At 40.3% G+C, this 17,145-nt stretch overlaps 1 protein-coding gene across 2 annotated transcripts in view; it reads left to right on the top strand.

Moving 5' to 3' along the window:
- THSD4 (thrombospondin type 1 domain containing 4) overlaps positions 1–17,145 on the top strand; it is a 997,759-nt gene that overhangs the window by 909,854 nt on the left and 70,760 nt on the right. For both annotated transcript variants that reach the window (XM_082253070.1, XM_082253071.1), the window contains 2 exons: positions 253–428; positions 15,880–15,976. In XM_082253070.1, the coding sequence (XP_082109196.1) occupies positions 253–428; positions 15,880–15,976 (273 nt within the window). The remainder of the gene's footprint in view (positions 1–252; positions 429–15,879; positions 15,977–17,145) is intronic.

Raw genomic sequence — 17,145 nt, 5'->3', positions numbered from 1 at the left:
CTCAAAGGCCACCAACAAACCTAAATGAATTTCATAATACTTTTATCATTTTCATCTTTACTGATTTCGCTTTGTGGTTGTATTGTGGTTTTATTATTTCTTATTTTAATGTACAAGCGTGATGACATTTTCAGCAACAGCAGGTCATGTCTAATAAGGATTTTTTTTTTCATGATATAAAGCAATAAAGCAGCTTTGAAGTTCAAAGTAATACAATTTATCTTTGAAACATTTTCTATATTTTTCTGCTAGCCCTCCGAAGTCGATCGGGTAGATCAATCATCAATGGAAACTGGGCAATTGACAGACCTGGAAAATATGAAGGTGGTGGAACAATGTTCACTTATAAGCGACCAAATGAAATATCAAGCACAGCGGGTGAATCTTTTTTAGCTGAAGGACCAACCAATGAAATACTGGATGTTTATGTAAGTACAAGATATTAGCTTTTTTTAATTCTACATCAAGGAGCAACATTCTACTTGTGTAACAGACAAGTATAGTTACAAGTGGCACAAAACATTGAAGTAAGAAATAAAGCCTAGAGAGCATTATGTAAGATGAAAAAGCTGGACAGACACAATTCGAGAGCAGCTAAAGTGGGTTTAAATTATGATATACAGTATACGTTCTGGGAAGTGTAATGACAATATGCAACAATGGGGCAGATTTATGAAAAGCAAATACTGTGCACTTTGCAAATGCAGTTGCACTCATTTTCTCCAGAGCTTAGTAAATGTGGTAATGCTCTATTGATTTGCATCATCCAATTGTGTGCACACTTTTTTTTTTGTTCTTCCTGGCACCTAATTGGATATTCTTTACAAAGTGAGGCTTTACCACATTTACATTTACTAAGGAAAATTAGTGCAACTGCACTTGAAATGTGCACAGTCTATTTCCCTTTAGAAAGTACACCCCAATAGGTTCTGAAGATAAATAGTAGACATTTCCTTAACCACTTCAGTTCCGGAGCCATTTTTCCATTTTTGCACACATGATAAACTGCACATTTTAGACCTTAAGATTTGTTAAAATCCAGTGCTCTTGGGTAAATTTAGGCAGAGGGGTAGGTCCTGGAGGGCCAGCCACAGTGTTGAATCCATACAGGGCACACATTGCAGAGGGGAGTCCTGGTGTCCAGGCAGAAGCTCACAATCCCATCACAGCATACTCAGGTGCAGAACTAAATGCCACAGCAGATCTAATCTCTTTCTAGTTTACTTCCAGCAAGGCCCTTAGTAAACTCTGAATACTCAGACACTACTTTCAGCACAGGGCTGTGTATAATATCTAGAGTTTGGCCAAGACCTCAGCCCAGATTGCTGGTGCCAAGGTATTGGGCTTTGTCCTGGTACAGGATACAAAAACTCTTGTACTTCCTGCTAAAAGGAGCCTTATCTCTAGACCCCTGTATAAGAACAGAAATTCAATAATTTATAAAAATCAGCTGACTTATTTCACAAAAATGCAATATCTCTGATCTACGTTGCAGCTTAAATGACCCCTGGGCAGGATAGGGTTAAAATGCAATACTTTGTTCTGTGATTGGGCAACTTTGATTTTCTATGAACAGTTTGCGACATGAAAAAACACTAAAGCTGAGCAATTGGGAGGCTGATTTTGTTAATTTAGAAGCTACTGATTTTTCTTTGTCTGGCCTTGTAACATAAAGCATTTGCATATGCTCAGAGTGATAGAAGTATGCAGAGAATTAGAGTGTTTGTTTTGCCTTTGTGAGTATCTGACTAACCTCATCAACACCTTGATCATCAGACTTCTATTCTGAATTCAAATAGTTATTCACAAAAATGTAAAATATGGAATGGTTACACAGTGAATGACCAAAGTGGTCCTAAAGGCAGAAGGTTTTTTACCTTAATGCATTTTATGCATTAAGGTAAAAAACCTTCTGTCACCAGTTCCCTTCAGCCTCCCTTTCCCCTTGTATACTGTACTTACCTGATCCTGATCTTAATTCAGGGTCATGCCGGAGAGTAGCAGCTCTGCTCTTTCTCTTCCTCCTCACAGGACTCAGATGCAAAAGCAAAAGCCATTGGCTCCTGATGCTGTCAATCAAAGCCTTTGAGGAGAGAGAGGGGGCAGGGCTGAGCCACACTGTGTGTGTCAGTGGATGCACAGTGTGTGGCTTGGGATCAAACACGCACAAGTGTCCCCACAGCAAGTGGCTCGGAAAGCCAGGAGCACCAATGGGGGACCTGAGGAGAGGAGGATCGGGGCTGCTCTGTGCAAGGTAATTATGACATGCTTGTTATACAAAATGATTTACATTTACAATCACTTTAACCTGTCTACCTACAACAGTTTTATTGTTATATCTTATTGAAAGCAATGGAAGAAACTGCACGAAGAGTGAATATTGTACAGACCAATGGAAATGACCAGAAGAGAATCACATACAGTATATGCACCATTTCAGTCTTTATGTGGTTTTATCTTCCATTATGGTCATTTAGTATCCAGGATTAGTTCTTTGATGGGATGATTATTAGCAGGAAGGTCTAACACATCCCTACCTGACCAATGTGTTGCTACTTAATAGTTCATTATTTTTTATTTTGAATTCTCTTGGACATTTATGGAAAAAGAAAAATTGATTAGAGATTGCAAAAATCCCATAGCTGGACTCTTAAATAAAGCTATAAATCTTCCTTGGCAATAAGGGCTGAAAAGCTGTTCACTATAAATCTGGTGACATAATGTAGTGAAGAAAATCATGATGAGCTGAGGACAAACTGATTGCTTTCCTTACACATTTTCTCCAAAATATAAAGAATGGCTTTCAAGGTAATGAAGCAATTATTCAAAAATGCTTAGCTTTTTTCACCCCTGTTGTTTCCCCAGTCAGATCTTATTTTCAGAACAAAAACATTTTCCTTTTTTTTCATTTTCTAAAGAGATCCATCAATGCTTTTTCAAATCATTGGGTAAGCTAGCAAATAACCTCACGCTGAATGGTGTTCTGAGTATTCTAGAAGTATTTAGAATTTGACAAAGTAGCTTATAATATTAATATTTTACCTTGGCAGTAATGAGTGATCCTCTAAAACAGTCACTGCATCCATTATTCACACTTTTTTTTGCAGAAAAAAAATTATTCTACTGATTTTGTCAAGAGTTAAAAAACCTCCAGTGCCTTGCTATGTGATCAAAATGAACCTTTTATCCAAAAATCTATGTCATGAACATTTTATGCAGGATCTTTGTAAATGTCTATATAATTATCCAAGAGGGTTCTTTAGCTTATTATTTAATTGTGCTAAGACAAGACATAAACATAATTTGCACTGATTGTTTAATTCAATTTAGAACAGAATTGGTTATCTTAATTTAGCATTTAAAGTGTCTTACAGCTGTAATATAGATTAGTGTTATTTAGCATTGTTAAAGCTGGCTATGCACTGCTTGAGTTTCATCTGATTCCTGCTGAATTGGCAAACAATTGAGCTGTGGATGGCCCTGTAGTGGGCAGAATGAGAGAAATTCAAAGCATGTATTGCCAGCATAACACATGTACCCCCTTTGCAAAATGCCTTGTTTATTATAATATATCTAGGGCTCAAACCTTTTCTTTTCATTGTTGGCAAAGGGGGGGGGGGGGGGTGGTTAAAATCACCGTTGGCTTTGTTTTTTTGTAACTGTGTCTCATTAGGAAGATTTTCTTTCATGTCCTGTTCTTAGACACAAGAGGACGTGAGAGGAAATATCTCCAAAGGTGAAGGAGATCCCGCCATCACAAGAACAAGTGTCCCTATTTAATTTTTTCCCTTTATTTATGCTCTTCTGACAACTTAAAATGTTGTCTTTTCCCTAATTTTCACCAGTGACGAGGGAACCAAGCGAAGTTTGGTTCTCTGGGCATTTGCTAAACAATTGAAAAAAACAGCAAGCCTTTTTTAATAACAATTTACAAGCTTTCATTAAAAATGGCATGGGTATCTGGGCACTGATGTAGGGGTGCCACTAAATGACACTTCCTAGCTGGCTTTATTTTGTTTGTAAAAAATTGTGTCACCCCCCCCCCCCCCCCAAACATCACACTGAAACCTTATCCTTGATAAGGAATTGGTATGACTTTGGAGGATGACCCCGGGCAAAAAAACAAAAATTAATGACGCAGGATTTCCCTCCAAAATTCTTTTGTGAGTTATTCTAATATCTAACCATACAGCCTGGCTGGCCAGAAAAGGTGGAGGGAAGCACATGCCTCCCCCCTCCAGAACCATTCCAGGCCCTAAACATTGGGAGGATACTTTGGCAGAGTACAAGAGCCTCATCCCCACATCTCTGATTTGGTGAATGTGGCGATCTGTTAAGATATCTAATTTTTCCTCTATGTGAAAGAGTAAGGGATATTTTTTATCCCTAGATACTGATTTACAAAAAAAAATTAAAAATGAAGGACAAAGTCCTTTATTTAATAAAAAAAAGTCCCATAATGTAAATCCAACATAAATCACATCTTCAAGCTATGTAGATCCAATGTCAATCTCGATAAGCGATGTCCTGCTAGACATTGCAACCCATGCAACAACAATCCTCTTTAGAATAAGGGGGTGCCCAGATATCTGCCCCCCAACCCCCTTCTTTATTAATATGTAAGGAGCACATAGTACCACTTGTTAGTCATTTACAACAAAAAAATTACAATGTAAGTAAACACACATCATTACCAAAAATCTTTTAGAAAATAAAGTCAGACCATGTAAATCCAACATCTCCAACATCGATCATGTTGTCTAGTTGTGTAGATCCATCGTCAGCCATAATGATACGATGACCTGCCGACACAAATAAGACAACCTTTGGTGACGATCCTCTCTTGCCGGACTGCATTCGCAAATTACATAGGCTGAGGTCATACACCTTATATGGTAATTTATGTCACCTAGTTTCTCCGTCAGCTTGTTTGCAATGTAAAACAAGCCAGTGAATGGGAAGTCATTCAGTTAGTGGCGGTATCAAAAATGATAACTGCACCTCCCCCTACACTTGTCATTAAGATTTGTACCTCAGTATAAAAATTATGTAATTACCATCAGTTTATTATGAATTTTATGCAGGTGCTTCTCCTAAAATTAGAATATTATCAAAAAGTTAATTTATTTCAGTAATTCAATTCAAAAAGTGAAATTCATGTATTTTACATAGATGTGTTACATGCAGAGTGATAAATTTCAAGCATTTATTTATTTATTTTAATGATTATGGCTTACAGCTAGTGAAAACCCAAAATTCAGTATTTAAGAAAATTAGAATATTACATAAGACCAATAAGAAAAAAAGGATTTTTGATAGAGAGATGTTGACTATGTACAGTATAGTATGCACTTAATACTTGGGGGCTCCTTTTGCATGAATTACTGCATCAATGTAACGTGGCATGGAGGCAATCATCCTGTGGCACTGCTGAGGTGTTTTGGAAGCCCAGGTTTCTTTGATAGTGGCTTTCAGCTCATCTGCATTGTTGGGTTTGGTGTCTCTCATCTTCCTCTTGACAATAACCCACAGATTCTCTATGGGGTTTAGGTCAGGCAAGTTTTGCTGGCCAATCAAGCACACCATGATCATTAAACCAGGTATTGGTATGTTTGGCAGTGTGGGCAGGTGCTATTCAGCAGAAGGAAGTACAAAGTGCTCTAGAATTTCCTGGTAGAGGGCTGCGCTGACTCGAACTTGATAAAACTCAGTGGACCAACACCAGCAGATGACATGGCTCCCCAAATCATCACTGACTGATGGTCCTGACTGACAGTCCAATGCTGCATCCACCTAGGTGAGTATAAACCGGGACAAAAAAGCCATACATCTCTTTTAAATTCTTGTCCTGTAGATGCAACAAAAATCTCCAAATCAGGGAAATATCCCTTGTAAACAGTTGCCCCATAGAAAAAGTTACCCTCACCTTTTGTTCGGATACAACTCTAATAGCTTGGATTTTCCCATCACTTTCAATGGTCACCAGGACAGAGAAATAGGGCAAATCTATCTGGTGGGGGAAGAGACTGCAATGAAAACCTGAGTGGGTTCTAATTCTTCTTTATTCTTTTTTTTTTTTTTTTTATTCCTTTAATTTTTGTTAGAAAAAGGAATTTCCAGACCAGCAAAATAAACACAATTCATTCTTTGTTTCCATTTAAACCCCAAGCATGTGATTCACAAATACACATCCAACAGTACGTGTTGATATGATAAGACAATATTAAGAAAAAAATAAGAAAACAGAAAAAAAGCCCTTCCTTGTTATATACAAAGGAACCAAACCGAACACATGCCTATACAGCATATGAACTTTAAAGGACAGTAAACAGGAAATAATTCCTAGGAGTTGTTCTACATTCTGTTTGAGATGTTAAAGCGGAGTTCCACCCAAAAGTTGAACTTCCACTCTTTTGTTTCCTCCCCCCCTCCGGTGCCACATTTGGCACCTTTCAGGGGGGAGGGGGGAATGGATACCTGTTTTTGACAGGTACGCCGTGTCGCCGTCCCTCAGAAATGTGGCCCCCTCCTCCACTGCCCAACCAATAGGAATGCACAGCGCGCTTTGCACATGCGCAGTAGGGACCCGCCCGTGAAGCCACAGGGCTTCACTGCCGGGTTCCCTTACCGGCAATGGCAGCGGCAGTACCTGACAGCCGATGGAAACATTGGCTGCGGTGCCAACATCGCTGGACTCCAGGACAGGTAAGTGTCCTAATATTAAAAGTCAGCAGCTACAGTATGTGTAGCTGCTGACTTTTAATTTTTGGAGGGGGTGGAGGGGGAGCCGGAACTCCGCTTTAAGCCAGCTATTCATGGATCAAAATTCGTCCGGTTCAGCCAGTCCATTGATCGACTTGAGTACAATCAGCCTGTCACATTTTTCTGCATGTGACAGCAGTAATCATTGTATGCTGCCGGCTGGTAAGGCTCCCCATGCCCCCCCCCCCCCCCCGTTGACAGAATACAATACCACTGCATGATGGATTCCCCTGTTGATGGGGGAATCCAGTAATTGTCTCTCCTTTCCCTAGTGGTGGAAAGAAAGAAAACTGAGTCATCTATGGCTTGCTTTAATTAATGTGTCTTGATTTGTATATCCCCAACATGAAGAACATTACTATTTTGCGATCCTCTGTCCACATTCAATTTCTCTTATTACTACAATCCACCTTTCTGGTTATGCTGAAAAATTTGCAGTGCAACAACATTGAAGCGTTGCTTTGTATTAGAAGATATGAGAACATCCCTGGCACTTAAACAACATATTTTTGGCATGGCCTTAACAGCTCTAGCCTTTAGCTTTGAAAATATGAAGGTGAACATGCTGGGATTCAGTCACAAAACAACAATTTGGTATAAATTTTACAGCTGCAATTTAATACTATATTCATTGTATATGTATTGCCCTAGATACAGCTGAACTGGAAACATGTTTGAGACTAGTGTAACTTTAACTTACACATTAATTGCAATATGAATAGACATTTACAATACCATACTGAAAAGTGAAGTGTATCTGTACTGTTGGGCTATATTAATACTGGAACACTGTCAGAAATAGAATAAAACCTTACAAGAACGTACCGTATCTCTGACAACTGTGACTGTGCTTTGAATTGAAAAAAAAAAATAACTTTAGCATTGAGATTACTCATATCTATATTTAATACGATCAAGAAGTGTGCGTTTTGCATGCTTCACATTTGTCCAGTTTTAATTTTCTTAAGGAACAGTTTCTATGGTTAGGGCTAATGCAAATTTTTTATCATGTAAAAATGATTTGCTTATATTGCATATACTTTCAGCCACTTTCTAATGGAAATATACCTTTTAATAAAACATGTTTAATACATTTGCTTGCTGGTGAATTTACTTATTCATTAGAAATTGGTTTGGGAAAGTCATTGCTTGGTGTTTTAAAGGTCATGTCTTTCTTTTACAGACCTGTCAGTTCTCCTGAATTTTCTAGGAGTCATTTACACTCATATATATCCCATTTCTATTCTGTCAGAGAATAGGAAATTGAAGTGACTGGGTACTTGTGACATTGGCATATAGGGCAGTAACCATGTTATATGGACACAGTAAGTCATGCAGAAAGAAAAAACTGTGTCACATGGGAAGCCATCTGTGAAATTTAAAGTGCAGCTAAGCCCTCGTTCACATTGAACGCGGGTTTGTAATAGTGCGAGTTTAGCTGAACTCGCATGATTTCAAACAAGCATTTCAGTGCAAGTTTGGGGATGATTTGAAAGATATCTATATGGGTTCATGCACAGATGTCTAATGAAATCACCTCCAAAGTCGCCAAATGCAGTGCAGGAACTACGTTTGGAAATCGTTGCTGTGCCGCAAGGTTGGCGTCGCACCAAGTGGCACCGCGCCGTTGCCGGCAATAGGCTGCAATTTGGCATACAATTTGACATGCCAAATCGCATGTCGAATTGCGACGATGTGAGCAGGGGCTATAGGCTCGTGTAAGAGAGTCTATGCAAGCACAAAAGACATTTACTATGTGATCATGGCCACACAGGGGTCAGGTGCTGCCCGAGGCAGCCATTTTTGCATCTCAGTGCCACTCCTCAAAGTGCCATCTGAGGCAGCTGGCTCAATAGGCCTCATAAGTGGCATGGCACTTTATGTGAGACACAAGCTTTATAAAGTAAACAAAACTCTTCCTTCCCTATCCTACTGATACAAATCTGCCTTCATTTATGTCTCACGTGATTTCCCTCCCAGACACTGCACTCTACAGTGGGAGGATGTCAACAACAGAGGCAATGCAAGCAGTATGCAAGGCTAGGGGTGTCCTGGTGCTGATTGACAAGCTACATATTTGTGAATCAACAGAGACAATACCAATAATCATGCCCCATATCCCATTTTTTCACCCCAGTGCAGAGCCTACTTGGAATTGACAACTCTGCTCTGAATTAGGGAGCAGTGCAGCATTGTTGCCGCACCATCACAGTATAAGGGCATTAGGTGGATTTTACTGGCAAGCTCAACAGGTATTTGCAGGGGGACTAAAAGAAAATTACAAAGCCTTTTTTACACAGACAGTTGGTAAAAACAAATGGTTTAGTTACAGTCTGACCAACAAGCTGCACGTTAAATTGGTTAGCAGCCATGATAGTATACACTGCCACAGCTGTGGCACTGCAAAATTAATACTACAGGTCGCTTTCAACATTACCAAATTCAAGTGAATGCTGCAACTGCGAGCAGTGTACATGGTTGCAGTGCGGCAGGTTTTCATTGGTTAACATAGGAGGTGAGGAGGCGGCATATTGCCTCCAAACCATCTGTCAATTGCCTCTCTAAAGAGATACACTGCAGATCACTTTTCAGAGGAGGAGCAATAATAGCCACACATGTACACAATCTCTAAGTGCAGACATTTTTTATTAAATTGGGAGGCAATATTTCTACTTTAAGGGCTCATCCACACTAGTGGTTGGGAAGGGGGGTGGATAAAAACCAGCAGTTGAACAGCACTTTTACCTCCCCTCAACAACTACCGCCTATAGCTGCAGAGGCAGCAGCCACCAGTGTACCCCTTGTCACTTTTGGTGGTAGTAGTGCCCGCTGAATGCAAACAGTTCAAGTGAATGGGGCCACTCTGTAGGTGCCCTGCAACCGCATGTCATGCATATGTTTGATCCGAAGAGTGATCTGAACCTGGATCGCTCTTTGGAGCTAGTGTGAATGAGCCCTAAGAGAGAGTTTCTTCATTTCAGTCCTGTACCTGGCCATGTTTTGAGAATTTTCCTCAGTAGGAGCAGCTGTGGTAAGTAAACATATGCTCTCAAATGCTAAAGTGCTTGTGACACATATGTGACTGCAGGTTAGTGCTTGGGGTCCGGTGCATCCCTCTTCACCAGTTCAGGTGCAAATCAGGTCAGAATTTTTGCCTGAATTCGCACCTGAATCAGACCCAAGAATGCACAGGACCCTTTTTGAATGCGGACAGCGGCTGCTCGAACCTCTGTGAACCACCTCTATTAAGTTTACACTTATGCAAATTTGGTTTACACTTATGCAAATTGGATGTGAGTTTCCCAGCATCCAATTTGCATGACAAGCGAGTGTGACCGGCTCTCAATAGAGGTGGTTCACACAGGTCCGAGCAGCCGCTGTCACATTCAAAAAGGGTCCTATGCATTATTGGGTCTGATTCACGTGCAAATTCATGCAAAAATTCTGACCTGATTTGCACCTGAACTGGTGAAGGGGGATGCACCGGACCTCAGGCACTAACCTGCAGTCGCATATGTGTTAACCCGGCCTAAAACACATAAACTAGCTAAATACATTCTAGGTGCATCAAAACAAAAGCTATGCAAAGTCTTACAGTTAGTTTTCTTTTGAAAGTGTCCCTAGCCAGAGTAAAAAAGACTGTTCCCTCTCAGCTCTCTGTGGGGAATCAGCAGTCACTCTGCAGAGGTCCAACACACTTTCTACTTAGTCAAAGCTTGAGCTTTCCAATTAGCATGGAGTGTGAGCTTTGCTAATTACAGAGCTCTAGATTTGACTCAGTTGGTTATTATATACAATATAGTTATTGACATCCTCAAATCAGTTCACAGAATGCAGTGCCAACTGTGGAATCGGATGTGATTCCAATTTGGACAGAAAAGCTCCTGCACCTTTTTGGTGCGGATCCAGTGCGAATTGAGCAACAGACAGCATGGATTCGTGAAAGACAGAAGTTGTCAAACAAACCTGATTTCTTTTTATGAGGAGGTAAGTAAAACCTTCGACAGAGGGGTGGCTGTGGACGTAGTATACTTGGATTTTGCAAAAGCGTTTGACACAGTTCCCCACACATGGCTAATGTGTAAGGTAAAGTCTACTGGCTTGGAAAGATCGGTTTGTAATTGGATAGAAAATTGGCTTAAAGACAGAATTCAGAGAGTAGTGGTTAATGATTCTTACTCTGAATGGTCTAAGGTTATCAGTGGTGTACCCCAAGGTTCAGTGTTGGGACCCTTACTTTTTAATATCTTTATAAATGATATAGGGTCTGGGATTAAAAATAGCATTTCAGTCTTTGCAGATGACACCAAGCTTTGCAGTGGAATAACGTCCTTACAGGATGTCTCCAACTTACAAGCTGATCTCAATACACTGTTTCATTGGACAACTATGTGGCAAATGAGGTTTAATGTTGGTAAATGTAAAGTTATGCACTTGGGGGCTAAGAATATGCATGCATCATACATACTAGGGGGCAGTGCAACTGGGGGAATCCAAAGCGGAGAAGGATCTGGGTGTTCTGGTAGATCATAAGCGTAATAATAGCATGCAATGCCAAGCTACAGTTTCCAAAGCAAGCAAAGTCCTTTCTTTTATTAAGAGAGGCATGGACTCCAGAGAGAGAGATATCATTTTGCCCCTGTACAAATCATTAGTAGGACCTCATCTGGAATATGCAGTTCAGTTTTGGGCACCAGTTCTTAAAAAGGATATCAAGGAACCAGAGAAAGTGCAGAGAAGGGCAACCATACTGATAAGAGGCATGGAGGACCTCAGGTATGAGGAAAGATTAGAGGAACTGAATTTATTCTCTCTTGAGAAGAGGAGATTAAGGGGGGATATGATCAACATGTATAAATACATAAGGGGTCCAAATAGTGAACTTGGTGTTGAGTTGTTCACTTTAATGTCAACACAGAAGACAAGGGGGCACTCTTTACGTCTAGAGGAAAACAGATTTCGTCTCCAAATACGGAAAGGTTTCTTCACCGTAAGAGCTGGGAAAATGTGGAATAGACTCCCTCCAGAGGTGGTTCTGGCTAGCTCACTGGATTGCTTTAAAAAAGGCCTGGATTCTTTCCTAAGTGTACATAATATAAATGGGTACTAACATTTTTTTTAGGTAAAGTTGATCCAGGGAACATCCGAGTGCCTCTCAGGGGATCAGGAAGGAATTTTTTTCCCCTGCTGTAGCAAATTAGATCATGCTTTGCTGGGATTTATTTTCGCCTTCCTCTGGATCAACAGCGGGTATAGGATTGTGTATATGGGATTGTATGGTTGGGTTTTCAATACTGTTTTTTTTTTTGGTTGAACCGGATGGACTTGTGTTTTTTCAACCTGACTAACTATGTAAATCGAAAATCAGCCAGGTCAGCAGCAACCAGCCAACTTTCGATTCATCTATGGGTAGGCTGGCTGTACTGAAGTCGATCCATCGACTGACTTCAGTATAGCCAACCTATAATTAGTTTTTTTCACCCGATCACTGCCAGAAGCTATTGGTTAGACAATCAGAATGGTTCTGAATACACTAAATAACTGATTTTAGGGCATTCTGACCCCAAACCTTTTTTCTACATTTTTTTTTTTGCTTTTTTTTATGCATGCATCAGATCCAAGCCACACACCCCCAACGCCCCAACCCCCTCCCCCCCCACACACACACAACCCATCGCACCAAGCCAATGAAGTTTTCCCAAAATAAAAAACTCTTTCCCCCACAGTCCAAAAAGAACAAGCCCTGCACTCATGGCAGAACGGGTAGCCATGCTAAAGCGGTGAGTTCGCCTGAGCTCAGGAAAGGAATAGAACTCTTGGACTGGGTATGACAGTGAGAAATTGGCAGTGTGCATTAGAGTAAAACTCGCCCAATCTTTGCTTCTCGTATCAATTTTTTTTTTTCAAAACTTGTTTCTTTTACAACCCTACTTGTGCAGCAGTGCCCACAAAGTAATGTGCTTACACATTTTAGGGACCGCTGTTCCAATATTTCTGAGGGCCATGTCAGGATAGCTACTTTGCAATAGAAATCTTTAACGGCTACCAGTCTGTCTGCTTATTTTTTCTGGCCATTAGTAGCTAGTTACATAATTAATGCCTTATCTGCCTTTAATGCTTGTCTATGCAGCTACAATTCACTGCTGTGCCAAAATTTGTAGCAGCTGCGTTGGATAGGCAACATCAAATGCTGGAAACATGTTATTGCTCAGTGACTGATCTACAAATAGCTAGACCTGCTGCATCGTACTGTACAGTAGATCTTTTAGCCTAGGTTCACACCGAGGCCAGTTTAAAAGTTTTTAGCTGAACTCGCACAATTTCAAACCAGCAATTTCAGTCCGACTTCGGGTGGGGGGTTTGGTGATTTCACAGACAATCTTGGGGGTTTCACATTTCAAATCGCATGTCAAATCGAACCAATGTGAACATAGGCTAAATTAATGAAGTGCATTTTCCACTTGCAACTAAAAGGATAAGAAGAAAAATTCTCTTTTACAGCACAGCTAGGATTTAACCTCATTATTTAAAGTGTATCCATCATCAAAATGTAAAATCATATATTCATGTCTACATTTCAATTATTACTAATCTACTCATAAGAATCTGAATGATCTTAAACTTTGTAAAGTTTCACACTGAAGTACTGCACAGAAGAAATACGCAAAGTGCACCAAGATTCAAGCAAGAAAACGCATGACTCTTATTTAGACAATATTGGTTAATCCGAGAGTTCAGCTAAAGGCAGATTATTTCTTTTTTTTTGGGCTTTGGATAGGAGGATTAGCACATGTTTATTTTTTATTGCTGTCTGTGCCCCCATTAGGGAGACTCACCCTATTTTTCCTTTTTACAATTATCCTCAAAAATCAAAGAAAATCCCAAATTTTGGGTTGTTGCTAGAACAGGAATAGAAGTGAAGTCTTCCACTGGGGCTGCTAGTTCTGGTAACTGCAGTGACAACACAGGTTCTGTCACTTTGGAGGGATTTCCTGTCACTCCCTGTTTTGGATATGAGACAGGAAGTGGAGGGAAATATCCCCAATGGGACACAAAAAAAGAAAGACCATATGAACATACACTATATTGCCAAAAGTATTGGGACCAATCTTGGTCTGTAGGGTTCAATATTAAGTTGGTCTACTCTTTGCAGCTATAACAGCTTACATTTTTATGGGAAGGCTGTTCACAAGGTTTAGGAGTGTGTCTATGGGAATGTTTGACCATTCTTCCAGAAGTGCATTTGTGAGGTCAGACACTGATGTTGGACGAGAAGGCCTGGCTCACAGTCTCCACTCTAATTCATCCCAAAGGTGTTCTATTGGGTTGTGTGCAGGTTAGTCAAGTTCCTCCACCATGAAACTCGCTCATCCATATCTTTATGGACCTTGCTTTGTGCACTGGTGCGCAGTCATGTTAGAACAGGAAGGGGCCATCCCCAAACTGTTCCCACAAAGTTGGGAGCATGAAATTGTCGAAAATGTCTTGGCATGCAAACACATTCCCTTCACTGGAACTAAGGGGCCAAGCCCAGCCCCTGAAAAACAACCCCACACCATAATCCTACCTCCAACTAATTATTTTGACCGGTGCACAAAGCAAGGTCCATAAAGACATGGATGAGTGAGGTTGGAGTGGAGGAACTTGTCTGGCCTCAACCCAATAAAACACCTTTGGGATGATCTCAATTGGAGACTGCGAGGCAGGCCTTCTCGTCCAACATCAGTGCCTGACCTGACAAATGTGCTTCTGGAAGAATAGTCAAACATTCCCATAGACACACTCCTAAACCTTGTGGACAGCTTTCCCAGAAGAGTTGAAGTTGTTATAGCTGCAAAGGGTGGGCCGACTCAATATTGAACCCTACAGACTAAGACTGGGATGTCATAATAGTTCAAGTGCATGTAAAGGCAGGTGTCCCAAAACTTTGACAAAATAGGGTAATGTCCTACTCTGACCAAAATGAAAAAAAAAGTGTGCATGGGAGTGACGTCATTGTGACTCGGCCATTCAAATGGCCAGAGTCCGGGGACCCACAAGGCAGACCATGTGAAAATGGAAGCCCTGTCAGAGGTGACAGAGTGCCGCTGGAGGGCTTCATTTGTAAGGTAAGTCTTTCATGCATTTTAGCACATTATGACACTCTTGTAGGGGGACCAGATTTTTTTTTTTTTTTTACATAGAGTTTGCTACCACTTAAATACATGTGCTTTGCATAGATCTACAGCTAATGGTTATATAGAAGTGTAGTGCATTCTGTTGTAATGCTACAGTTCATAGAAATGCCTTTAGGGCCCTTTCACACGGGCGATCCGATCAGATCTGCCTGTCAGTTTTTTAGGCGGATCTGATCGGATGCTCCATGCAGCTCTATGGGGCAGCGGATATCAGCGGAGACACCTCCGCTGACACCCGCTGCCATCCGTATCCGATCCTGTCCATGAAATCTGGACGGATGGAAACCCTATTTTTCCATCCGTTCAGGGATCGGATCGGATGAGAGCGGACAAGCGGTCCGCTCTCATCCGATCCCCCATAGAGAGCAGCGGAAGCTGTGACACCTCCCTCTCCGCACTGCAAGCGAAGACGGAGCTGTCATCCGCCGGCTCAGCGGGGAACGGCGGATCGATCCCTGCGGAGCAGCACGGATCCGCCTACGGAGGCGGACCGAGTGAGCACCAAGCTTATGTTTTGAACCTATGTTTTCACTGGGGTATTTTGGAAATGATCTGTTATGTCAGCTGCAGATCATTGAATATTAGAACCTGTTAGCATGTCGGTTATGTCCAAATGTGAGAATGTTCTTATTTAACTGCATCAGTACTTTGCCACTTGCTGGCTAGGTATGTCATAGCCTCATGGAAATGAATTTATACTTCTATTACTATTTATAAAAATCTTTAAAATTATACATTTTGATATCACTAGAGTTTACCTGATTTTGCTGGTACATCTCAGTTCACCCCCAGTGTATTGCTTTTTAACATTTTAATTGGGAAGGTGCGATTTCAATGTGGGTGTAGCAATGGGGAAAGTTTTAGAATAAAACAGTCCATACGTAAATGGGCTGATTATTTTTTTAAATTTAAATACATTTTGTTTGTGCTTCTAATATAGATGATACATCAACAACCAAACCCTGGAATTCATTATGAATATGTTGTTCTCAATACAAATACTATCAGCCCACATCTACCTTCACAGCAAAGACCAGGTAAAATTGTATGTCCTAAAATCATTGCAGTGAAATACTGATGTTATTGTATGTACATTTTCCATGAAGAACATACTATTTAACAAGTAAGGTTGATTAAATTATTTTTATAGTAATTTTTGTTAATAAATGCTATTACAAAAAGGGTAATTTATTGTATAGCTTATCTGATTGTGGTGTGTGTAGGGGTAACAAACCTTGCAAAACCCTCGGTTGATCTCAATCTGATCTCATTGAAACCAAACAACTAAAAAGCAGGATGCCTTCTCTTTTTCTGCTACTTTTAGCTCTAGAAATAGATAAAATAGATATAAGATATAGTCAAGCATATTGGCAGATGCTGGTTATTGAGAAGCTGCATATCATTTGGATATTTTGTTGTTCTCTTGTCTCTAATTGCCATAGCTAGGAAGTCATGCAAGAGCAGTGTAAAACCAATAAATTAATACCAGCGCTGTGAGGAATAAAAAATAATTAATAATAAAATGATTATTATAAATAAAAAGTCAGCCTTAAGCTGCTGCTCACTAGGTAAAATACCAGAAGGATTAAGAATTCAGATAAGGCAGCGCTAGCAGGTAAAAAATGTGTGAATAAAGTGCAAAGAAGTATCTATATAATTGTATCCATGTGACTAATGATCAAAATATGAAAATACTTAAATTAATATAATTATAAAGTGCATTAGTGATCAACAGTATTAAGTGCAAAAATACAATAATTCAAAATGTCCTTTGTGCAACCATATGCAAAGTGCAAAATATTCAGTCCAAAAGGAAAAGTTTCTTTAAAACGAAACTAAAGTGCTGAACAGGTGCTCACATCCATAAAGTGCGGAGCATCATCACTACGTCATTTCCTGTAACCACCGTGGAACGCACGCCGGCAGCGTACACGGAAGCGGAGGTACACGGAGTGTATTTGCTTTATCAATGCCGATTAATAACCTTTGTTTGTGAGTACCATTTCTTTGCTTAAAATTATAATAAACACCTTACGGGCTTCACTATGTTCGCCTCCTTCCTTTTCCTATGAGACACACTGCAGGGGAGAGTGAGGCAAGGCATTGTTAAGGAAGCCATTACTAAGAGGTTCCCATCCAACCATCCGGTTAAGGAATGCTATGTTGCACAAGGCTCATTGATATCCTACTTGTGGTGAGTGCATCC

The sequence above is a fragment of the Pelophylax lessonae genome (genome assembly GCF_965119305.1).
Source record: "Pelophylax lessonae genome assembly, chromosome: 4".
In the NCBI taxonomy this organism is placed as follows: Eukaryota; Metazoa; Chordata; class Amphibia; order Anura; family Ranidae; genus Pelophylax; species Pelophylax lessonae.
Note: the sequence above shows the minus strand (reverse complement) of the source record. Positions and strands in the feature narration are given on the sequence as shown.